Genomic DNA, 26,099 nt, shown 5'->3' on the forward strand with positions numbered 1-26,099 from the left:
CTGCCGCTGATTTATTGTAATTGTTGGATCTGAAGAATCTAATGGGTGAATCAGGTAAAGATGCGGAGTTAAGTTTGGAGCGTTACATAAGCTAACTGGCAAAGTGTTTTGCAAAGAGGTGACTTGCTCTGTGTTATACATCTGATGGACATGTTGGTGTACCAGTTGTTACTCCAGTATTGGAGCTTTCATAGATTCACATGCCTGAATCATTCCCTTCTGCAACCCTTAACCTTTGTTATGTTAAAGAGACCAAACTCGTCTCTAAACCAATCAGAGCTCCTCACCCTCTAGAACACTCCTGAGAGAACCTATTGCCCCTCAGATTTTCTGCTGCACGTTGTGACCGGGAGTCTCCTTTGAGCTCTGCTCAAATTCTATTTTCAACCTTTTTTTAAGAACTTTGTTCTTACATATTCAACTGGATTTTGTTCCGCTCTGGACTGTCTTCAAATACATTCCTTAGAGAACGTCTGGAAAGGAGAAGAAAGGTCTTTTTAGAGCCTGTGCCACTTGTTCGTAGAAGAGGCTCTACACTGATGACGCTCATACTGACTGCATTTACTGTCTATACCCGGATCACCAGGCCAAAGACTGCAAGGTATGTCGCACTTTCTCAAGTAAGACTCAGAGATCGGGAGGGACGCCTTTTGATATGGCTTCAAAAACTAAAGGCCAGAAAGGAGGTTATCTCCAGTGACAGTGATGAGGCTTCCTTCTCAACATCTAGGAGATCTCAAAAGAGAAGAACATTTCCTCAAACTCATTCCTCAGGAGAACATCCTGAGAAGGCTCTAAAAAAGACCACTCATGGGTCTTCTGGTGCCTAGTCCTTCAAAATCTCCTCAATCTGTGGAAAAGGAGAGTAAAAAACATACTTCTGGAGAAAAACCATAGAAAATATCAACTTCTGAGCCGTCAGTCACCTCCAAGTCAAAGAATCCTTCAGGAAAAAAAGAAACACGCGTCGACTAAGAAACCATTGTTGCCGACGAAGGTAAAGAAACTATCGAAGTCACCATCATTGCCTATGGCGGTATCCTCTCCGTCGACGTCATCGTCGACAGTGGTGTCGACGCCGGTTACATCGACGACTGCATCGACGACGAAAACAGTGACGACGGGTATGCCGACGACTGGATCATCGTTGACGGAGTCGTCGACAGGAACATCGACGACGGTGACTATGTCATAGACGACGGATACCGCTCTACGCCAGTTTTCGACGATGGCATTGACGACAGTAATGTTGATGGCGATCTCGTCGACTGGCTCGTCGACGAGGGAAATTCCAGAAAAGCTGGTAATTGTATGAAAGAGGAGGATTACACCAGAGGTCACCTCCCCAAGCAAGATTACTCCTCCAGTGCCATCACACCTGCTAGAGGAAGAGGATTCATAAGAGGAGGAGGATGACCGACCCTTTGGTTACGCTAGTAGTCCCTCACAACTACATGTAAAATATCAGGATGACTACTATGAGGAGGGATATAGAGAGTATCAGAACCCCCAGCAACAACACTATCGCCAAGGGTACCAGGAGGAGATGGTTGCTATGCCATCCTCCATGATGATGGATCTGCAATTTATGCTGGCTGACTATAAAAAGAGATTTCCGCCGACACCAGCTTCTCAGGAAATCCCTGTCTTGCATCCACGTTCCATCCCTACTACTCCAGTAAGAAGCAGGGAATCGCTGCAAGAAGTTACCCCTCCAACTCCTAAACACAGCACCACCAGGACCCTGTCACCACGGACGATGATGACAAGGAAAAGGGAGAAATAACAGATCCCAACAGGGAATGGGATGACTACCTGATCCAAGCTCCAGCATCCCCCACACCAGTACCTGTTGATTCTCCGCCAGTGGATATCGACGGATTCCATAATTGAATGGACAGAGCTGCAAAGAGATTCCAGCTTCCAATAGCTACAACACAAACGGAATGCTTCCAATACGATTTTAAGGAGCCATACCATAAGTCTGTTCGGGCTATACCAATTGTTTCCCATGTGTGGGAAAAAGGTTTAAAGGTAATGAAGACACCGGCGACAGTTACTTACACCTGTGCTCGCTAGATTAGAAAATAAATATATAGCTGCCAGTGTGTTTACTTTAGGGTATCAAAAATGATAGATACTGCGGAGGCCCTTGGTACATTACAGTACCGTAAAGTGCCCTTTCGAGGCGCCCGAGGAAGAGGCCAATCCTCCTATAGAGGGGCTTACCAGCAGGGAAGATACCCCTCTTACTTCTCATCATCACAGCAATACCGTCAACAGTATGGGCAAAAACAATCAGGGAGCTATGCCAAGTCTGCTCCTAGAATACGAGGAGGTTGTCAAGGAAAAGACAATGGTAGAAGGCAATGACAACCTCCGGTATCCGGCTTCATGTATTCCTTCCCCCTTCACAAGTTCCCCTGGGTGGAAGAATTGCTTCCCATCTACATTATTGGCAGAAGATAACGACGTACAAATGGGTCCTCAATATAATACAATTCAGACTTACTCTAGAATTCCTTCAATTCCCCCCTTAGACTCTACCTACAGGTCAAGAGATCAAACATTTATCTCAGATACGGCTGGAGATTCGAACAATGCTCCGAAAGGGAGCTATAGAACCGTGCCGATCTCCCAAAGAGGAAAAGGATTTTATTCCTGGTCCGAAAGAATGCTCTCAAATGGCGTCTGATTCTAGACCGGAAATCTCTGAACACTTATTTCAAGAAGCAATCTTTCCTGATGGTGACCCTCAAGGACCCTGCTGTTCTTAAACCCAGGGGATCATACGAACACCCTAGACTTACAAGATGCATATTTTCACATCACCATTCATCCTTCCCACAGACAGTATCTTCGGTTTACAGTGGCTGGAGACCATTACCAGTTCAAAGTGCTACCATTTGGCATCAAGTCTGCCCCGAGAATTTTTACGTGTATGGCACCGTTTCTCAGAAAGCAAAAACACCAAGTATTTCCGTACCTGGACGACTGGTTGGTAAAAGCGCCACCAGAAACTTCAACCCAGGCTTCAACTATGGCATGCATACAGTTGTTTGCCGAACTGGGACTGACATTGAATATGGAAAAATCATCCCTTCAACCTTCAAGGAGGATCACGTTCCTATGAGCGATTCAGGACACCTTAGTAAATAAAGCATTTCCCTCCACAGAGAGGCAACTGGAGCTCTTATCTCTGGCCAAGGAGTTCACAAGAAAAAAGTGTCTTTCAGTACGCAAGTATAAGTCGCTGCTAGGGACAATGTCCTCTTGCATACCTCTCATTCCTTTTTGCTGACTAAAAATGTGTCCATTACAGGAAGAACTGGATCGACAATGGCACCAGGCAGAGGGATCCTTGGATGACAGTGTGAAGATCACGCCGACTATTGGAAGAAATTCTGTTTGTGGTGCCAAGAACGTAATATCCATCCTCTAAATTCAGTGGCTCATCAAATTATTCCATATATTCTGATACTAGCGAAATCGGGTTTGGCCTATGCTTCAATTAAGGTGCATCTGGCGGCGATTTCCCGATATAGAAGGACTTCTTGGGGTCCATCATTGTGGTCTGAAAGAATTATCAAACAGTTCATGAAGGGATTGTTTCGGACTTTCCCTCCCATAAGATCTCCACCACCTCTCTGGCAATTGAACATTGTTCTATCCCAATTGATGAAACTGCCCCTCAAACCAATTCACAGGGCGGATCTAAAATTCTTATCTTGGAAAGTGGCTCTTCTAATAGCTCTTCAGCCAGAAGAGTTGGAGAAATACAGGTTCTCACGATACAGGAACCGTTTATGCAATTCAAGGAGCTGCTTCCATTACGTCGTCTGTTTTGTCTTACATTTCTTCATCATTTACTTGGGAAATTAACTCATCCCCCCTAAGAGGCCCCTTTGTGTTGTTTTGAATACTTGCTTAATTACTTGCTTGAAGCCTGCCCTTAGGATGAGTCATTGCTACGGTTTCTTTTGTTACCTTCGTAATCATTGTATGTAATTTTTGATCGAGGCTGGGAGGTGCTAAAGGTAAAAGAGGTAATTGCAACCTCTCTATGGTGCCGCTTTTGGAGAATATTGCTGAACCAGGATCTTTCAAAAAGGAAAATTTTGTTACTTATCTTGGGCTGGAAAGAGCAAAGGTTTCTCTTTAGCGAGGGCCCTTCAGCTCTAATTTGATCCTGGTCTTCTGGATTTTCTGGATCGAACCTCGTGCTGGATGCTTGGTCCTTTGCTCCGGCTCCAGCCTCTACGTTTGGAAAGAAGCTACATTCCTGAGGTAAAAAGACGTGGGTGTTTGCGGCGCAGGGGTGCGAGCTGCCGCAAGGACTACAAATCGCTTTAGCCATCGTTGTTTCTTGTCTCGTTGAGTTTCCCACATTTTATTCTATGGCCGTCTGGGCCACGGTCCTGTGGGCAGGTGTCTCTAAGCCCTCTCATGCCCTCATTCTTTCGTTTGGTAGCTTTAGTTTGTAGTTTTGTTTTTGTTGGGGCTTTTCTTACTCTGCCCGATCTTATTGTTTCTCAGCCTCTGCGTCAGTTGATTGTCTGGGCTGTGACTGCAGGGCTGTGGGGCTCGTAGGGCACGTATGGCTCAATTGTACCTTGCTGCCTCTACTTGACTTTCTGGTCCGCCCAATGCACTGAAGTAATGTAACTCCAGGTACTTGCTGGCTAGACAGTCGGAGGATTGAATTGGATTCGATTGGTCACACAAGACGACACAAGGGGCAGAAACAGTTGGAAAACTTGGAGGCAAGCAGGACTCTCAAGGGATTTCTCAAGGGACTCACAAGGCAGGATTGTGGGCTACCACCGTGGTTCTGCCGGGGTTGCCCTTGCTGCAGCTACCGTATTTGCCACAGTTCCTTGCAGTCGGGTGCTGCACAAGCTTTCCGGGAGAGGGTGAGGGGGTGGTCGACTGAAAGGCTAGCAGGCTGGCGGGAGTACTGCTCTCAGCGCCGTCGCTCCTCTTTCACTGCCCGTGCGTATGCTGCCTGCTGCCTACACACCCTCCACCTCCTCTCGCCTCAGCTTTCGTTGGCAAAGGTTGCAGCTAGAGTTCTGATGCCGGTGCCTCCACTCGGGAGCTTAGCCGCTCCTGCCTCCTCCTGCCTCCTCCTGCCTCCCCCTGCTTGTTCCTTCGCAGCTGCTCTCCAGACATGTTTGGGAGGGCTGGAAACACGACCTCACCCAACCGTGCCACAGACGTAGTATTGCAGATTTGGATCTACTGCGGCAACCGCCGCCTGTTGCTGCTACTACACAGAAAGTTTTGATACCGCCGCCCGGGAGGCTCTTGCGGCCACCGCTGCTGCCGTTACCCGCTACCGCGCCTGCTGCTGCACGCTCCGGCACAACGAAAACCAGGACTGGACTGTATTTGGGGGGTGTTGGGTAGGATCTGCTTATTATGGTTACCCCCACTTTTTGCTGGTGTTCCACTGTTTTTTTACTTTAGTCTGGTGGGGTCCTGCTATCCAGGACCCCAGCCTAACTGCTTCCTCTCTAAATTATTGCATGTACTTTAGGTACACTCCAGTTTGGTTACTGGGGTACTTTTGTGAGTCCCTAGTATATGGTACCTTAGGTACCAAGGGCATACGTACCCCAGAGGCATGCCATGGGCTGCAGCATGTATTATGCCAGCCCTAGGAAGCCTTCCAAAATACCACCGGACTGCTACTGCAACCTGGGTACGGTGGTGCATGCACCCCTTACTAAGATATGGGTTACCTATATCTACCTTTAATCACTGACACATATAAACCTATCAGTCACTCCTAAGGCAGGCCTTATGAATCCTGAAGGCAGAGTGCTTGATTTTGTGCAAGAGGGTGCCTATGCATGAGCAGGACCCCTCTGCAGCGTTCGGAGCCTATTCTCTGAGGCTGTTCTGTGATGCAGCCAGACCATATACTCTTAAATGCATTATAACCTTGCGGTAAATGCTAACTTTGGAATGGCTGCATGGAAACATGTTGCGTTTGGTGTCAAACACGTTGGAATCCTACCCCCTGGCCAATCCAGGCGGTGGGGGTAGAATTCCACCCTTCTACAGGGACTAATGCTTACTTTCTCCTGAGGCGCAAGCCGGGGGCTCTCTCTACTTTCCCTCTGCTATCAGTGCATTTTGCTGGTAATTGTGTTCTTAAAGACTGTATATATTTTAATTGTGCATTTTTAATTACCATCTGTGTCGATCCTGGTGTGAGAGACTAGCGTCGCACCAAGGCTCCCTGCACTCGATTCCCCACCGGCGCAGCCAATTGAGGCGCTGACGCCGGGAGTCAGAGGGCTAGCCGCCATCTTAGGGGAAGGCAGTGTAGCGGTCCAGCTCTTGGTCGCCTCCCACCCTCCTCTTGATGTATAAAAACAGATGGACTTCCCGTCCGCGCAGCGGGCGCGCCGGTGGCGCGCCGAAGGGCCCGCGACCAGCGCCAGTCCCCATGTCGGTCGCTCTGATACTAGACAGATCAGCTGGTCGCAAACTCAGCTTTTAGAGTTGAGACTAGGTACGTGTGTGCCAGCCACCCGTTGCTGCCCATACAGCCTTGCGGGACGCTCTTTTAAATGCTCACTCTGTGACCATATTTTAACCCCATGGCTGAAATGGTCTTCTCACCATTCGAATCTGGCCAAGCTCCCTAGTCACCCTTTGACGCTGAAGGCGGGTTTGATCAATTGCCGCTCTCTTCCTGGACACTCTAGCGAGATTTGGATGTCACTCTCTACTTATGCCTGGGATATCCTGTTTCTCACTGAGACCTGGATAAAAGACACATCAAAACCCGACATCCACCTAGCAACACCTCCAGGCTATCGATTGTTGGGTATTAATCGAGAAGGCGCAAAAACTGGTGGAGTTCTTGCTGTCATCCTGAGATCTCATTTTAAATTAACAATCAGAAAACTTAAGAAAATCGGGCTTATTGAAGCCATGTACTTTACCATCTTAGATTCGGCTTCAATAATTCTGGCTGGTATCCTAGTGTACAACCCCCCCAATGCATTAGCCTCCTCATTAGCATTATTACTACACACGATAGCGGATCTCTCTCTTAGACATAAGCACTTTATAGTGCTTGGTGATTTTAATCTGCATGTTGAAAACTCCTTATGCACTCAGGTCACCCATCTACTAGAGACTTTGCAGGATCTGACCTTAACCCAACTAGTTCAAGGCCCGACCCACATAGCGGGACACACTCTTGATTTAATATTCTCAAATCACCCTGGGATCACAGTGCATCCCTCCCTGCCCCTCACATGGTCAGATCATTACCTTCTCCCTTTTGACCTAACTCTTCTTTCATTACCAAGTCCTTTAGCACTTGGCAGAGAGTACGGGAGAAAATGGCATAAAGTAACTTGTGCCGCTTTGGATCCTCTCTATTCCTACCAACCAGCCCCTCTATCTAATGACCTTAATGAAAGAGTGGCTAAATGTAATTCCTCCCTTCTACTTGCCATTGCCCCATTACAACCTATCGCCTCCGCCAGATCCAGGCCATCTGCTCCCTGGTTCTCCCCTGCTCTGCGTGAGGAAAAGAGCCGTTGCAAAAAGTTGGAACGCAAATGGCGGCAGACCTATGATTCTGAGTCTAAAACTATTTATAAGACTGCTCAAAAAAATGTTCAAAAATTAAAACGGTCTACCATGAGAGATTTTTATGCTCTACAAATTAAGAACGCAGATAATTCTTCCAAAACCCTCTTTAACATTGTAAAGGATTTTGTTAATCCCACTGCCATGGTGTTTGAGTACCCCCAGCCAGTTCCTATGCAATGGATTATCGGACTACTTTCAAGATAAAATCACTAATATTACTTCATTTATTCCGGCTATTGCCCCCCCTATTTCTAGTAACATCGATCCTGAGAAAGTGTCACTGGTGTCCTTTAAAGAGCTTACTATTGAGACTGCATTGAGTCTGTTTATCCAGTGTAAATCTGGCTCTCCTTTAGATCCTGTTCCTGCTAAAGTGATGGGTAATCTGGCTCCTCTATTGATCAACCCCCTCCTTTCTATTTGGAACACATCACTGTGCACGGGCCAATTCCCGACTGTATGGAAGGAGGCAATGCTTGTCCCTATTCTAAAGAAAGCAGATGCGGATCCTGCGCAATTCAGTAATTATCGTCCTATCTCTCTCCTCCCTAAACCGGCTAAAATCCTGGAAAAGGCTATTCAAAAACAATTGGCGGATTATTTAGAAGCCAACCAATTGTTACACGACTCACAGTCGGGATTTAGAACGGGTTTCAGTACCGAGACCGCTCTTTTAGAGGTATCGGAGACGATCCGGGAGTGTGTGGATAGGGGCGAGGAGGCCATGTTGGTCCTCCTCGAGCTATCCGCCGCTTTCGATATGGTGTCTCATGAGATACTGTTGGATCGTCTGGGTCAGACTGGAATGGGAGGCGCGGTCTTGACCTGGATTGGTTCCTTTCTTAAGGGACGAACTCAGAAGGTCTTTCTTAGACCTTTTGAATCAGAGGGTAAACCTCTACTTTGCGGCGTGCCTCAGGGCTCTGATTTGAGCCCTCTGTTTTTTCAATGTTTATCTTGCTCCTCTCGCGAGGGTGGTGGAATCTTGGGGGGTCAGAGTGGTCTCTTATGCTGATGATACTCGGCTTGTGTTTTCATTTAGAGATCACTCTGACACTAATTTTGCCAATTTTCGCCACTTTTTAAGCAATATATGCTCCTGGATGACCTCAAATCATCTTAGACTTAACACTGATAAGATGGAGGTCTTATTCTTTAATCAGAAAACCCCGCTACCTGCCATTTTGTGGTGGCCGACTGTGCTCAATACTCCCCCCACTCCAGTCCAAACAGTACGAAATCTGGGCTTTCAATTCGATAATGCTCTATCCTGCAAATCTCAAATTAATAAGGTCACGGCAGCTTGCTTTGGCTGGATTCCCGCAGAACCATCATTCATGCCCTGATCACTTCACACCTCGACTACGCCAACAGTCTCTAAGCCGGTGCCCCCTTGTACCAAATTGAACGCATGCAGATTGTTCAAAATGCGGCAGCGAGATTGATTGGCAATATTCCTTACCGCCACTCAGTCGTATCCTATCGTAGGAAGCTACATTGGCTTCCCATTGCCCGTCGCATTCAGTTCAAGGTTCTGACTCTTGCTTTTCGAGCCCTTAATGGGTTAGGCCCGGGATACTTGAGAAAGAGACTTAAACTGTCCCAGTCGGTTAGATCTTTGAGATCGAACAACTTGCGCCTCCTGGTTGTCCCTCGCTTTCACCGTTCCAGGACTGGTGGCAGAGCGTTTGGCGTAATGACTGCTAAGCTCTGGAACAGCCTTCCATTGGACCTTAGATTTATCTCCTCTGAATCACTGTTCCGGAGCAAATTGAAAACTTGGTTGTTCTCTATCCCTTAAGTGTTACTTTTCCTTTCTAAGTCTGCAGTCTACAGCGCCAGGACACCCCCGTCGGGGGTAGCCGTGCGCTCTACAAGCTTCAAAAATAAATACAGGTAGAGACATGTACACACTGGTCGGCCCGGTAATAGTTTATTCCAGCCCCAACATCACAAAATGGATGCTGCAGCCACAGACACGCGTCTGACCTCCTGCTGCTGGATGAAACTCCGGCATGGAATCATCTTGCCGGTCAGCATTTCCAAAGCTCCCGCCGGACTCCGAAGTATTTGCAACCCAGGAAGAGGATTTTCAGACTTCTCAGAGGCCGACCGAGTCCCCAGCAAAGCTGAGACTATCAGCACTCACGAGTGACGTGGAACTATCGGCCAGACCATTCATCGGTGTAGGTTCTCCCCTGTTCACCCTCTTTGCGGCCCGTTCCATTGCCCTTGTAATGGATGGATGCTTGATTATCCGGGGTCTATCCGCCAGAAGGGTGCTCCAGCTGCCCCCCCCTGTTAAGGGCTTGCCACCCTTTTTGCGGGTATTGAATTTGAATGTCAGATCGGTATTGAAACACCATCAAGAAATCTATGATATAATCGAGGACGAAGCCCCCGATGTTTTCGCCATTACAGAAACATGGCTTCAGGATGTGGATGCAGCCATTATTAATCTAGCTTGCCCCCCTGATTATTCTATGTACACCCTAAATAGACCATCGAGAGGTGGGGGTATAGCTCTTATAGTCAGGTCCCGCTTTGCCTGCACGTGGAGTAGCCTTAATATTGCCGGTTGTGAAAGCGCCTCTTTTAAGATCTCGGTCAGCCCTCAGTTTACGTTCTCTGGGATGGTTGTCTACCGTCCTCCGGGTAGCGATGTGTTGTTCAGAAACTCATTCCCCGATGCTGTTAGCACACTAGCCATGGGTTATGCTAATTATTCCATCTTGGGTGATCTGAACCTACACTTCGACATTCCAACTAACCCGACGGTAAACAGCATCCTGGCTGACCTAGAGGCTCTCCAGCTCTCTCAGCAGGTTTCCCAGCCCCCTCATGTAGGGGGACATATTTTAGACCCCTTTTTTACCAATCTAGCTGAGACTAAGGTTATATCCATTTCCCCGCTAGGGTGGACAGATCATTCCTTGGTGACCATCCACTGCCCTTTACAAGTGGTCCCCTTCATCCCTTCGGTTAGAAGGGTATCCAGGAGACACTGGAATAAACTTAGGCTGGATGATCTCCACCGTCTTCTAGCAGTAGAGCCGTTGGGCCCATTGAATGATATGGAAGCGGGCTACGATCATTTCTGCACTTGGGTTTCTAGGGCCTTGGACTCCCTGATTCCTATTGTTTCGAGTAAAATCAATACCAGAGAGTCGAGCCCCTGGTATGACAGTGCTTTACGTGCCTTGAAGGGGATCTGTAGACTGACGGAAAGAGCATGGCGGAAGTCTTATGAGGCTGATTTGAAAGCCGCATATGTTGCCTCCGTCAAGATCTACCACCGGGCCATCGGTCGGGCCCGTGCGGCATTTTATGCCGCTGAATTCCGTAACAGCCTAAATCCGTCAAAGACAATATTCAAGGCCGTGAAAGATCTTTTGGCGAAGCGGACTTCCCCTGTGGATTTGGGGTCTACCTCCCATTGTGAGTCCCTGGCCTCCTACTTTCTGGGGAAGGTCCAGGCTATCTACCGGGCCTTCCCAAGTACAGGGACTGACCTGGGAGTTACAGATGGTGCTTTAAACCGCCTTACCTTGCATTCTTTCCCCCCCCTACTCCCGGAGGGGTTTGACAAACTTGCGTCGAAGGTCAAATCTGGCTCTCCGTTGGATCCAGTAAGACCTGCTCATTTTAGAGATCAGGCCTTCTTGGGACGCTCTGTTGTATGTTCTTTGGTCAACCTCTCACTGGATTCAGGTGTGGTTCCAACAAAATGGAAGCAGGCGGTGGTTTCCCCAATCATCAAGAAATCCACCTTGGATCCCTCGAAGCCCGAAAGTTATCGCCCGAGAAGATAACGGAGGCTCATGTCAATCTGGCCTTTTCAGAACATCTTGTCCGGACCAATGCCCTTGACCCCACGCAGAATGGCCTCCGTGCTGGGCACAGCACGGAGACCGCCCTCCTCGTGATGGTAGAGCATCTGCGAGCGGTGTTGGATGCTGGTCAGACGGCGGCGCTGATATTATTAGATCTCAGCGCCGCCTTTGACACGGTTTCCCACAGCATCCTATTGCACCGGCTCGAGGAGATTGGCGTCGGGGGTCAGGCTTTGCAGTGGTTCCGCTCCTTTCTGGACGGTCGTTCCTTCTGTGTGGCCATCCCTCCCTTCAAGTCCAAGTTCCAGCCGCTGGCCATGGGGGTTCCGCAGGGATCCTCGCTGAGCCCCACGTTATTCAATCTGTACGTCAGACCGCTGGCTGAGGTCGCTTGGCAGTGGGGCCTGACCTTGGTCTCATATGCCGACGACACGCAGCTGGCGGTTACTCTCAGCGGGGATGCGGAACAAGATGCCCCCAGGTTCCAAAATGGACTGAAGGCGGTGGCCAGCTGGTTGACAGGGAACTGTCTCCAGCTTAATGCCATCAAGACAGAGGTTATGATTGTCGGAAAGAGAGTGGAACTATGGGGCGACCAATGGTGGCCGGCAGAGCTGGGACCAACTCCAACTCCGGTATCGGAATTAAAAAATCTGGGAGTTTGGCTGGATGCTGGTCTTACCTTTGTGGGACATACTAAGAAAACAGCAGCGTGCTGTTTTGGCCTCCTTAGGGGCTTAAGACCTGTCATTACGTTTTTTGATGCCCCAACCAGGCAGCTGGTAATCCAGGCCACTGTCACCTCCCGCCTGGATTATGCCAGCTCTCTCCTGGTGGGGGCTAACCTGGCTGAAATTACCCGCTTACAACGGGTACAAAATGCTGCGGCTAGAGCGATCGTTGGCCTGCCCAGATTTTGTCCTGTGTCAAATGTCCTCCGCTCCCTGCACTGGCTTCCAGTGAGGAAGCAAATTCATTTCAAGGTCCTCTGTTTGACCTTTAAAATTCTGAAGGGTATAGGCCCCCAAATTATGTCTAGCCTCCTGTCCGTTTACGTTCCTACACGTACCCTCCGTTCCCAAGGCCAGGCTCTTGCTGTTGTCCCTCGCTTCAGGCTCTGCCGGGCGGGCGGACGCTCTTTTAGTGTCAAAGCCGCAACCATCTGGAATTCCCTCCTGGCTGAAATTCGCCTGTTGGAGGACCTTATGCTTTTCCGGAAAACTATCAAAACCCTCTTGTTTTAATCTGTCTTCCTAGTGGTCTTTCCTGTCTAGTTTTCTGTTATGTTGTGTCCTACCTTGTCACTGCGCCAGGACGCTCCTTCGCTGGAGCAGCTGTGCGCATAACAAAAATCAATAACATAACATAACCAGAACTCTTAGACACTGTGCACATTTGCTAGTGCATTGACCTCTCGACGTCTCTTGAAAATGTGCTTTGGGTTACTTGTAGCCCGAGCTCCGTCTGCACCGAAGATTAGGGATATACACTCCGCGAGTGTTCCTTGAGCCCGCTTCTTGCATTTCCACACGAGGCTCCTTCGCGATCCCTGATCCGTCGACTGGTGGGTCCCCTCGAAGGTAACTTTACTTTTCCTTGGGCTTCCCTGGTTGCTCCAGATGTGCCCGGACTCTCCACTGCGTGGGGAGTCCCTCAGACCTTCCTGGTCTGCACCCAAGCATTTCTTTGATTCCTGCATGGGTTGCTGTTGCCAAGGCTTGTTGGGTCCAATCTGGGCACCGACACCGCAGCACTCAACATTCTTTGTGGGACAGCTCAAATCCAGAACCTGGTCGTCGTCTACGCCTCCTGGTCCTCGTGGCTGAAGAGTCCAGCTTCACCTGAAATCACCCGACATCGGTGGGTATCCGCCTATCATGCTCCTGGTCACTGACCAGTGACCCAGACGCTGTCCACTTTGCTTTCAGGTTCTTCTCATCTTCGATCCAGGCTTAGATCACACCGGACACTTTCCACTTGGACGCCAGCAGCACTTTGCAGCAGATCGCCATTGAAAACGAAACGCGACACCAAAAACACCTATGCACCCAGCTTCCCTGGGTGAGGTAACTAGAGTACTCCGGTGCTCCCGTGGGTGTTGACTCTACAACCCCCTAGTTCTAAGGTGGTTTGCTCCAAGTCCTCTTCTACGTGTCCTTTATCTTTAAAATTCCAACCGCGACTTTCCCCATAGAAGTAAATTGTGATTTGCGGCTGTGTTCACACACCGCACGGGTCCCCTGTGTCACTACCTTGGGTGGTTCCTGGTGGCCCCAGCGTTTCTACAGGCTCTAGGCCTTGTCCCTATGCAAGTCATGGTTCTTATACCACTTTCTTAATATATGGTTTAGTACGCCTCTTTGGCTCAACATATATTGTGCTCATTTACTGTGTGATATTAAGTTTACCGTATGTACTTTTGTATCTAGCCTCGTAAAGAGACTAGAGGGATATGTTTAGAATAAATACATATATTTTATATATATACCTGGTGTAGTTCTCCTTTCATTTGGTCATTCACGAGATTATAGACTGGTAAAACAAATTGCTTTACATTCTTCGAAGATTTAGCCTGTAGGCTGCTCTCCACATCTACCACTAGGATAGCTTTCTATAAAGGTTGTATGTAACCTACCATTAATAAGGGGTCGTTTGGACTGGTGCACAGTGCGCACTAGAATAGTGGACAGCATATGCCAGGCCAACTTCTCACACTAGGTAGCTATGCAAGTGTGTAAACCTTGCACTGTCTCTGGGTGGTCTGTCATCAGGTGTTTCCTCGAGTGTTTGTAGGCAGCTATACAAGAGCGCAAACCTCACACCCTCTCTGGGTGGGCTCATCAGATGTTGCCTCGAGTTTTTCTAGGTAGCTATGCAAGTGTGTAAACCTTGCACCGTCTCTGGTTGATCTGTCATCAGGTGTTGCCTCGAGTGTTTCTAGGTAGCTATGCAAGTGCGCTGTAGGAGAGTAGGGTCTGCTTCCTATGGTCACCCCCACTTTTGGCTGTGTTTCACTGGTATTTCGACTCTAGACTGGCTGTGGCCCTGCTAATCAGGACCATAGCCTAGCTGCACTCTCTAAATTGTTACCATGTACTTTAGGTACATACCAGATTTAGGTATTGGGTCACCTTTGTGAGCCCCTGTATAGTGTACCATAGGTACCCAGGGCATTGGTGCATTCAAGGCCTACCAGGGGCTGCAGCATGTATTATGCCACCCTTGGCTGGCCCTCCAAACTGACACCACAGGTCTGTTCCCACAGCCTGGGTAAGGTGGTCTAATCACCCCTTACTGGGATATAGTATACCTATATCCATACATATATATAGACACATATACACCTATAAGCCACTCCTATTGTAGGCCTCGACAATCCTGGAAGCAGAGTGCTTGGTTTTATGTGAGAGGGTGCCCTAGAATGAGCTGAACCTGTCTGCAGCTTTCGGAACCATCTCATTATAGCTGTTCTATGATGTAGCCATACCATATACTCTTAAGTGCATTATAATCCTAGCGGTTAATGCTAACTTTGGTTTGGCTTTATCGAAACATGTCGTGTAAGGTGTCAAACACTATGGAATACTGCCTCCCCCCCCTCCAGTTCTGGGGGCGGGGTAGCATTCCACCATTCTAGAGGGAGAAGACATGTAGTTACTGGTACACCAGGTTAAACTTAAACAGAGCCCTGGGATCACAAAATGGATGCTGCTGCCACAGACACTAGTCTGCCCTCCTGCTGCTGGACGAAACTCCGGCAGGGGAGGCCTGGACAATAGGTTTCCTGTCAGGGGAGGTGCTAGCACCTCCCCAGACAGGCTTTAGTGTACTGGGGCAGGGAGGGTTAGATTCAGGGAATGCTTTTTCAGACAGTGCCTGGGGCACACAAGGTGCTCCATGCATACCCCGGTTCAAACCGGTTGCCGAGGTGCAAGCCCCAGCTCTGGCGCGAAACTGGACAAAGGGAAGGGGGTGTAACCACCCCCTCCCCTTGTCCACCCATAGGAGGGACCTAGCAGGTAGTCCAGCCCCCTAACTCAGTATAAGTATAGAAGCTGTGTCCCTAGGACTTTAGATTCACCTGGACGACATCCTGATGCTGAAATCCCGGAACTTCGACATTCCATTCCGACTGTAAGACTGAGGACATATCCCTTGTGGCCAAGGAGTGACCACCCTGTTCAAACAGGCACCACAAGTAACTTTGCTGGTCTGCAACCTCGAGGCTCCCGCGGGACCCCGAAGAGGCTGCGACACAGGACCTGGACTTCAAGAATTCTCTGACCCCGACCCACATCCACAGCAAAGCTGAGACCCGTGGCGTACACTAAGACGCGGGACCGGAACTCCTGACAATCCTGCAATCTGCTTACTGCATCGACTCCTGAGGTAACTCGCAGTTGTGCTTTGGGGTACTTGAAGCCCCAAACCCGAGCACGATTTGGACCGAAGCTGAAGCCCGCACACTCCTCGAGTGTCCCATGGGCCCCGCCTTTGCATTTAATCTCGACGCGTCTTCCCGGTTCCTAGTCTGTTGCCTAGTGAGCCCCTGGAAGACTTTTTCTACAACTTAACTTGCTTTCCTAGTTGCTCCAGGCTTGCTCCAGCTTCCTGAAAAGGAGAAGCCCCCCAGACCTTGCTGGTCTGCAACAGAGCTCACCTTGACTTCCTGCGTGGGTTCTTCACTTGGCTAGTGACCCAGAATCTGTCCCCTCTGCTTTCAGGTTCTACAGATCTTCGATCCACCCTTGGATCCACCCGGACACTTTTCCTCTGGTCGCCTCCAGCACTTCTTTACAGGTCTCCATTGAAAACGATGACGAAACCCGACACGAAAAGGCACCTATGCACCCGGCTTCCCTGGGTGAGGTAACTCGAGTACTCCGATGCTCCCAAGGGTCTTGACTCTTGAAGTGTCCTAGTTTAAAAGAGTTCCATCCTAGTCCATCCGGAAGTGTCCTTAAATTGTATATTTGTAATTTTTTTGTTTCCCATGGAAAGTAAATTGTAACCGGTGGCTGTGTATAGACACTGCCCGTGTCTCCCGTGGGCCTCCTACTTTTTAACCTTTGGTTGTTTAATGTAGCCCAAGCGATGCCCTAGGCCTTCTTTCTAATCCTCACGTGGTTCTTATACCAACATTTTAGTATATGGTTTGTGAGGTCCCTAGGGCATAACTGTATTTGTGCAACTTACCGTATGCTAATTAAGAATCTTGTAATGTACTTTGACCTCTGACCGCATAGAGTGCAGAGGGGTTGTGGTTAGAATAAATGCATATATATTTGATATATACCTTGTGTGGTGTACTTTCATTTGGTACTCAAGAGATTATATATGGTAAAACAACCCGCTTAACTCGCCTACAGAAGTCTTAGCCTTTGACTGCTGATTCATGCTACTACTAGGATAGCTTTCTATAAGATTGACTTTACAACCATCATCAATGAGGGTTGATTAGACTGGTGCAAGGTGCCCACTAGAACTAGTGGACATCATATGCCAGGCTAACTTCTCACATGTGCAAACTCGCACCGTCTCTGGGTTGGCTGTTATCAGATGTTGCCTCGGGTGTTTCTAGTTAGCTATGCAAGTCTGCAAACCTCACACTGTCTCTGGCTGGTCTGTCATCAGGCGTTGCCTCGAGTGTTTCAAGGTAGCTATGCAAGTGCGCAAACCTCTCACTGTCTCTGGGTGGTCTGTCATCAGATGTTGCCTCTAGTGGTTCTAGGTAGCTATGCAAGTGTGTAAGCCTTGCACCGTCTCTTGTTGGTCTGTCATCAGGTGTTGCCTCGAGTGTTTCAAGGTAGCTATGCAAGTGTGTAAACCTTGCATGGGTTCCGCAGGGGACCTCTGCTCCCTTGTAGCTTTGTACATTTGTAATAGCCGAGGCAATAACTCAACGGGTAGCACATCTGTTCTTACCTTGTGCTATTTACTTAATTGCCCTCTGTATCTCTTCAAGTGGTAAAGGGCCTGTAGCTCTTTGCGCTGTACGCTGTTAATGGAGGGCACCTGGACTGCAGATAAACAGGCATCCAGAGCCTCAGGTGGTTCCTCAGTGGGGGGTGTCTTACAGACCCTTCTAGTATCTTTAGAAAGTTGCACTGAGATCGGATTGGGCAATAATGATCAAATCCTGTTGGGTGCGTATGGCCCAAATTGGGGTTATGGGGTCATTTGACCTCAGGAGCCAGGCCACCATCTTACCGGTGTTATGCCCTTGAGTGTTCTGGTGGGCAATGTTCTCATTGTAGTTTAATTTCTGCATTGTGTGTGCAAGTGTCAATTGTGGTGCAATAGTGTGATCTTGTGTGTCTGTTTTCAATCCCTTTTATGTCATCTTCTTTCAATTGGAGTTCTTCAAATAATGTGTGCTAACCACAAACACCGTCTACTGTGGCCCTTTATGACTGCCTTGAGGGCATCCCATTCTAACATGGTATCAGATGGTGCACCATCAATGTTGGTCAACGAGACCACCTATGCCAGAGTAAAAATGACGTTCCATCAGAGCCTCCACCGGATGGCGTCATGTCGGAATTGCTGCCCCAGTTCAGGGTCCTTTTAATTGATTGTGATCCCACAGTATTCACCCAAAATACCCAATATCTTGAGGCAGTTCCCCTATTTCATTAGAGCCGTAATGGAGATTGATTCCAGTATGTAAGGCATCTGAGATGTCATGAATGGTGTAACTTGGGAGGTCATAAGCAGTGCATTCTGGGAGTGCAAGTTATAGTTAGCTTGCTGAACAATAACTGGCTAATGCCAATTTTGACATCATGGTGGTCAGATCTAGAACACACTCAAAAGTACTACAACAGTAAAAAAAAATGTTGAAGTAAAAAGGTTTCACCTCAAAAAGTGAAGTCATTTCTGACAAAAATCAGAAAGAAGTAGAGCTGTAGAGACCAGGGTCCTGTCGGAAGGAGCCGGAAAGAACAACTGACCTAACTGTCACCCCTGAGGCATGATGGGAGCGGGGGGTCATGGCTGCCTTAAAGGCACAGTTGCAATTTTTTGTTACTGTTATGTGGGTTAGCTTTTCAGCTTTCTACACTGATGTTTCCTTTACAATGCAGCCTATGTGCTGACAATGCTTTCACTTTCCTTGCAGGATTACCTTTTTTTCTGCTGTATAATTGAGCAGTTTTCAAAGGTTTTCTTTCTCCCTGCTCTTATTGGGATGTATTTTTGTGCAAAGGCTTCTATTGCAGCATTGTATGTGTTTATATATGTATATATACATATATGTAGAGCTACATATATATAATATATGTTTTCCGAGGTCCCGCACATGCTCGGGAATATTCATGTGCTTATGACTTTGATGAGGATACCCCTGGAAGAGAACTAGGATTACAGGTAAGTAACTAATCCTTTTTAACTCAATTCAACATCTTACTATAACGTTACTTTAACCTTTGGGGTTTTTGTGGAAATAATATATGTATTTTCTACTTGGGTAACAAAAAAATTTACTGTAGGTGTACCGTGATACGAGTGTGGAGGAGAGGTGGTATTTTGAAATAATCTACATGTCATAACAGTGACCGCTTCTCCTTCAGGTGACCTTGACTGCTGCCCTGGGAGCCTTCAATACTCTAGCCGATGTCTCATCAGAAATGGTGCAGGGGAGGGGTGAAAAGGAAATGACCATTTCTTCCCCCCACCTGGAGCTGGTGAACTTCATCCTTCAGCACACCACGTACACCAGCACTGTGTATAATATTCATGACGTGGATACGGGTGAGTATTACAGCACGTCTGCCTTTCTGTGTAACAAACACCATTTTGTGTAACCTGCACCACTACGGTGCATCATATTCACACCATTGATACCTGTGAGTATCACAGCAGGTCCGATATACTGTGTAACATGCACCAACACAGGACATCGTATTCACCCGAAATATACTGGTGAGTATTACTGCACATCTGCAATGCTGTCTAACAAATACCATTGTGGTGTAACGTGCACCGACACAGGGGCAGATTTGCAAGCCCTGTGCGCCACTTTTGCGCCGCCGTTGCGTAGTGACGCAGCGGCGACGTAAAGCCAGCGCCATGCTGCGGGGGATTTACAACGTGACACATCTAGGGAGATGCGTCCCTTTGCAAAGCCCTGCGCCACATGAAACCTGTGTCAGGTTTCATGTGAGCTTTCCGGCACAAAAACCCCTTGGAAAATTGCCTGTGTGAAATCTACAAGATTTCACCCAGTTACTTTTCCGACCCAGCTGCGTCAAAACCTTGCGCCTGCTTGAAGCAGGCGTAAGGTGTGATGCACCATGTGCTAGATAGGCCGGATTGGCACAGTGCTGGAGTTGCGTCGCGTCCGCGACGCAACTCCAGCACTGCACCAACGTTACGGCAGCAGATGCATTTCCTTGCGCCATCTTTGGTGGTGTAAGGATCGTGATGCGTGTCGCAAGATTCCTGGCGCATCCCTGCTGATTTGCAGGGATGCGCCAGGAATTGTAAATCTGCCCCACAGTCTTATGGTCACACAATTAGCTACTGTTGAGTATTCCTGCACATCTTTCATGCTGTGTAACAAACACCATTGTTGGACTTGGCCCTCTTGGCAGGGTCATCCCTGAACTTTTTGCCTTCCTCCAATATTCTCTCTGACCTGTTTTTGTTGGTTTAATGACTCTGGGCACTTTGCCACTGCTGACCAGTGCTGAAGTGCATATGCTCTCCCTGTGCAAAATGTATATGCGATTGATTTCCATGATTGGTTCATTGGATTTACTGTCAGTCCCCAGTAAAGTGCACCAGGAGTGCCAGGGCTTGTAAATGCCAATACTGCTAGTGGGCCTGCAGCGCTGGTTGCGCCACCCACAGAAGCAGCCCTTTAAAATGCGTCTAGGGTCTGCCATTGCAGAACCTGCGTGCAGTCTGGTACTGTCATGCTTGCTGGGCAAGTGCACACACTTGCCAACCTCTAAACCTTCCCTTTGCTTCATATTAGTCACCCCTATGGTAGGCCCAAGGGCAGGGTGCATTGTAAGTGTAAGGTAGGACACTCCCTGATGTGTGTGACATGTCCTAATAGTGAATTACAGCCAAATTCGTTTTTCACTATAAGTAAGGCTACCTGTTCTCTTAGGCCAAGATGGGCTGCTGGAATTATTACACCCTATAATCCCAGCAGGCTCAGGGAACATTGTAGAAAATAAAGTTTAGTATGCCTGAACTCAGAATAATAAAATACTTCTTTTAGTAAAGTTTATTTTAATATCCTGTGTTTGCAAATGCTAATTTTAGAAAGCTAGCATTTGCTTGCCTAACCATTTCAGTCCGCCTCTGCTAGGATGTGTATCTGTTGTCTGGATTGTGTGAGTGACAGGGCTGGGGGATGACAGGTGGTGAATGCAGGGATTACAGCTTGGTGGGAGGTGGGAGTGCCCCTGGACTCTGAATAGGGCTGTGCTCTGCCACCACAATGCTGGCTTCGCCTCCTGGGGAGCGACTGATGACTCAGCCTGACCCCCGGTCCAGGGAGAGGGAGGACTGTCAACAGGGTACTCCTGGCTGCCCCTGTCATCACAATGCTGGCTCCACCTCCTGCGGAGCGTCTGATGTGCCTGCCCCTCACACTGAAAGGAAAAGCCAGGAACAGCACAACGGAGTGCTTCAACACTGAATTAGGCTATGCAAAGGCCCCCTTGGCCTGAAAGAACAAAAGAAACTGAGTATAAGTATAGAAGCCCTGCTCCCAAGAAATTAGATCCTGTTTCCCACAACGAACCTCTGCCCAACGGGAAGGAGAAGAAGAAGCTGGAAGGACTGGCCTGCTGTCTGCCTTGCTGAGGAAGGAGAGGAGAAGACTTACTACAAAGACTTTGCAGACTTGTGCTGAAACTTTCTCCAAGGACTTGTCTGAGCTTGCCCCCTGAACGGAACCCCAGGACCAGTGGCTTCCTTGTGCCTTCGCTCGCCTTGCACTGCGAGCCGTGTGTGCCTCTTGCTGGAGCTGAGTCTGCGCCCCCATCGCCCCCTCCTAGGGCTGTGGCACTCGGGAGCTCCCCTGCCCTTCACCCGTGAGATCCTCGCTCTAATCAGAGTCGCTCTCTGCCCCCGGGTCAGGCTGCCTGCTCCTCTGCCCTTGCCTGCCACTGGAGCGCGCTGAAGCGCTCGCTCGCCCCTCCTGCCGGAATTCCTCCAAGGCTGGTGATCGCCGCTGGGACAGCCGCCCGCACGTAGGAACGTGCCCTGCTGCCCAGCTTCACCCCCCCCCCCCTTGAGTCTTTACAGGCCGTGCCGCCTCCTCTACATGAGACCCCAGTACAATCGATACTGAGGTTGTGGGCTGTGCCTGCTTGTGCGCACACACCTGCTGCCTGCAAGGTCCGACGTCACACTGGTGCCCCCAAGCGCACCAGATCCCTACGAGCCGTCCCCCTTGCACTGAGGGACAACTGCCAACTCGCGGTGTAGGCACGAACTTGCACACACCGGGCTCGGGGCCCGCAACATTTTATTTCCCCCTAGTGCTAAACTGTGTGCTTCTGCTGGGTTTAGAGAAACCCCATGCTGAGGATCGGAGTTACAATTGCACGCGTCCCCTTGTCCAACTGAAGCGCTTGTGAGACCCGACGTGCACTGAGACCTGAAGCGCCTGTGAGACGCGAGGCGCTTTGAGACCCGAAGCGCTTTTGAGCTGAAGCGCATTGTCAATTGGAAGCGCATTACCTTCCCTGTGCACTTGGCCCGAGCCTCCTCTCATCGCCTCCCTGCTCCTCACTGCAGCCAGGAGCTCCCACCTCCGGAAAAGGCCCAGTGTTTCCCGAGGCTCCTCATCGTCTCCTTGCTGCTCCTCAGCTCAGCCCCCCACCGTGGGAATCCGAGTCCGCCTGCTCACGCGAGATGCGTGAGCATTGGTAGGGCCCGGGGTTGTCTTCCGTTTTTCAACACACTAAAGCGCTACGAAGCGCCCCTTCCCCAAGACTGGGTACCAACACCTGAAAAAGAGTGTCCATGAGTGCAGGACACCCTAACTAAGAAGTAAAGACAACCAAAGATCTAATAGAACTATTTTGAGGGAAAATAGACTAAGAAGGAAGCAGCGAACTGACCAAAAAGAGGATTGCCATTATTTTCACAATCTTGTGGCCTAAGCTAAAGTCGTTATATTGGTCTTGTGATAAGTCTTACCTGCATAGAGATATTTTTTATATAAAGAGACGTATTTTTACATATCCACAGCCTGGTGTCCATTTGTGGGGGGATTGGTACATTTACTGTGTGTGTGATTACAAATGCTTAACCCAATAACGTCTGAAGAAAAGCCTTGGCTGCTCACGCCACGCGCCTAGAGGGTGAGCAAGGGTAATTCTAAGGGGTCATCCTTCGCCCTGACTTAGAGGAGAGGGTCCCTGCTTGTCACAAGTGAATAGTTGCGCCAACCAGAGACCCCCAATTCTAACAACCATCATGTGTAACATGCACCAATGCGGTGCATCATATTCACACAGACTATACTGGTGAGTATTACTGCACGCCTGTCAGTCTGTGTAACGTGCACCAATTCAGTGCATTATATTCACACAGATAGCTACTGGTGAGTAGTAACGTGAGTGAGGCGTTGCAGGAGTTAGTGATGTGAGTGAAATCTCTTCCAAGTGAGAACTAGCGGGAGATAGGGATGTAATTGAAATCTCTTCTAATTGAGGCGTGGCAGGAGATAGTAATGTGAGTGAAATCTCTTCTAAGTGAGTCATTGCTGGAGATAGTGACGTGAGTGAAATCTCTTCTAAGTGAGGCGTGGCAAGAGTGAAATCTCTTCTAAGTGAGGCGTTGCAGGAGATAGTGACGTGAGTGAAATCTCTTCTAAGTGAGGCGTTGCAGGAGATAATGATGTGAGTGAATTCTGATAGATACATTTGCCAGTGCCTCACCTTGTGAATACCTCCCTGTGTCAGCAACATTTGGAAAATTCTTTTGCAGCACGCCGGCGTGGACGACGTCATAGGAGCACGACTTCGCGCGCGACTCCGACTGACGTCACTGACTCCTTATTAGGCCTACGTCGGCGTGATGACATCAGTTCCCTTTTTTCCACGTCGTTGACGCTAACGGTTTCGGGAATCTTCTGTTGCGATTTGTGGTAACTTTGTTACTGTTGAATTTCTACTGTATCTTTTTTGGTGTAACTGTCTTTTCGAAGGATGTCGTCGAAGACAGGTTTTAAGCCCTGTGATGCTTGCGGGAAGATGATGTCCATCACGGATCCTCATAGTGACTGCATCTGGTGCCTGAGTTCGGATCACGACGTGCAGAGTTGTCGATCCTGTCTGAAGTTGAACCCGAAAGCTCTTCGAGAACGTGAGGCCAAACTGCTTGTAGCCAAATTGAAAGGTTTAGAGGCCAGGAAGAGTTTGAGGTCGAATTCGAGGTGCTCGAAGTCAAGATCAAGGTCTCGTTCGAGGTCGGCTTCGAAGTCGACGTCGGGGCATGTTTCCAGGTCTTCAAAGAAGAAACATAAGAAGAGGAGACATAGTTCCAGGCATCATTCAGGGAAGGATTCAGACTCAGAAGCTAAGTCATCTGGAAGAAGGCATCGAAGGGGCATGGTGACTCCCTCACCGAGTCGGGATCCTGAAGGTGAGGCCTTGCCTTGTGATTCTCCGGGAACATTCACCGGCTTTGGAGTTGAATCCATCTCCAGTTCCATCGCAATCTCCGGAACGTGAGGAGGAAGAGGTTGCAGATCCTCAGAGCTCGACGACTCCGGTTGGTCAACCCAAGGACAAAGAGGAACAAGAGGTGTCTACTTCGGTGCAGCCTCCTCAGGAGCAGCCGGTGGGTTCGTATCCTCCCTTTCCAGGTCCTGGACAGGACCCCTATCATTTTTTAAACGCCATGTATGGTGTTTATGCGAGAGCCATGTACCCCTCTGGAGCACCGGCTGGTCCCGTAGGTCCGTTGGCTTATAATTTGGGTGTGCCTCAAGCCTGTGCTCCGGCGCCTTTCCTTCCTTTTATGCTGCCGCCGACTCCACCTTGGCATATCTGTGCGCCGCCGAAGTCATCGACGCCGTTTGTGGCTTCACCGACGTCGGATACACCTCGGGATCCGCCTCGAAGCACGCCGCCGGCCCCGGCTCCACGTTCGACGCCGGCTCCGGAGCCTTCTGAGTCGATACCGGACCCGACGAAGTCGATTCGAATTGAGAGGTCGAGTCGTGAAGCTCAGCACCTATTGGAGGACCAGAGTTAGAGGGAAACTGAATACGAGGAAGGTGAGCTTCTTGATCCAGAGGATTATTTTGATGACTTGCGAGAGGCAAGTGGGTTAGAGCTGTCCCTGGAGTGGGATTTGACACCAGTGTCAGGTGCTCCTTCTAAAGATGTGGTGCCTTATCGCGTTGTGATCAAGAGGGCAGCAGATTTGTTGAATTTGACTTTGCCTACAGTGGAATACAAGTCAAATATACTGACTGAAGTGCTTCATTCACCATCATCAGCGGTTGAACCCATTCTTCCCTTTACTGACGCCCTTACGGATCCAATACTGGAAGTATGGAGTAGGCGTCTAACGGCTCCTGCAGTATCTAAGGCCGTGGCTAGGCGTTAGAGTGGCTCCTGGTGACCATGACTTTTTGTCATCTCATCCCTTACCGGAGAGTTTGCTGGTGCAAGCTGCCTGCTCCAAGAGATCTGTAGGCTCGTTTCCTCAAGTGCCTGGTGACAAGGAGTCAAAGAAGCTGGACCAGTCAGCAAAAAAAAAAGCATTTTCATCTGGCAGTATGGCCTTAAAATCGACAAATGCCACTTGTTTGCTAGGACGGTATATCCATGCTTTGATGGATTCAGTGAAGCAGTTGTCACCTAAGCTTCCTGAAGGACAGAAAATTTTGTAACGAGGAGATATCTGACACGCAAGCTGCTGCTCGGCAGGTCATTCAAAGTGGTATGGACACGGCGGACTCAGTGGCAAGAGTAGTGGGTTCTTTGATTGCCACTAGAAGAGCGGCTTGGCTAAAGTCCTCGGAGTTCTCAGCTGATGTTCAGGCGGTATTAATGGATTTGCCCTTTGATGGATCAGGCCTTTTTGGAAAGAAGGCTGATGCTGCATTAGAACGGTTTAAGGACAGCAAGGCAACGGCAAGATCTTTGGGTTTGCAATCCAGAGGCTCTGTGACCAAGAGATATAGGGGATTTGGAAGATCTTCTTTTCGAACCTATAGGCAGACAGCAGCAGCAGCAAAATTCTTTGTATAGGTCCTACAGAGGTAGACCAAGAGCTCGTCCCTGTGGACGTCAGGCTGCCTCCTCTTCCTCTTCCTCTTCTGCTACCCACCCCCCACCCACAGCAGCAAAGCAGCCCTAGATCCGCCATTCCGGATCATGCGGGTCCTGTAGGGGTTCGGCTTACCTATTTTCTACGGGAATGGGAATCGTTTACATCAGACCTTTGGGTTCTCAATCTCGCGGAGAATGGGTATGCTCTTCTCTTTCGGGAATTTCCCCCAAATTACCCTCCTTGCCAAGGTTTTTGCTCGGAGGAGCACCTGTTGCTTCTGTAGGAGGAAGTCCTGGCACTGTTGAGAAAGGGTGCGATAGAGGTGGTTCCAGAGCAGGAAAGGGGTCAGGGATGCTACTCCCGGTATTTCCTGATCCCAAAAATGATGGC

At 49.0% G+C, this 26,099-nt stretch overlaps 1 protein-coding gene across 4 annotated transcripts in view; it reads left to right on the forward strand.

The window, feature by feature from the left end:
• LOC144764106 (beta-1,4 N-acetylgalactosaminyltransferase 2-like) overlaps nt 1-26,099 on the forward strand; it is an 807,618-nt gene that overhangs the window by 363,033 nt on the left and 418,486 nt on the right. For all 4 annotated transcript variants that reach the window (XM_078650276.1, XM_078650273.1, XM_078650275.1 and 1 more), the window contains one exon: nt 19,025-19,205. In XM_078650276.1, the coding sequence (XP_078506402.1) occupies nt 19,025-19,205 (181 nt within the window). The remainder of the gene's footprint in view (nt 1-19,024; nt 19,206-26,099) is intronic.

Source organism: Lissotriton helveticus, chromosome 6 (genome assembly GCF_964261635.1).
Source record: "Lissotriton helveticus chromosome 6, aLisHel1.1, whole genome shotgun sequence".
In the NCBI taxonomy this organism is placed as follows: Eukaryota; Metazoa; Chordata; class Amphibia; order Caudata; family Salamandridae; genus Lissotriton; species Lissotriton helveticus.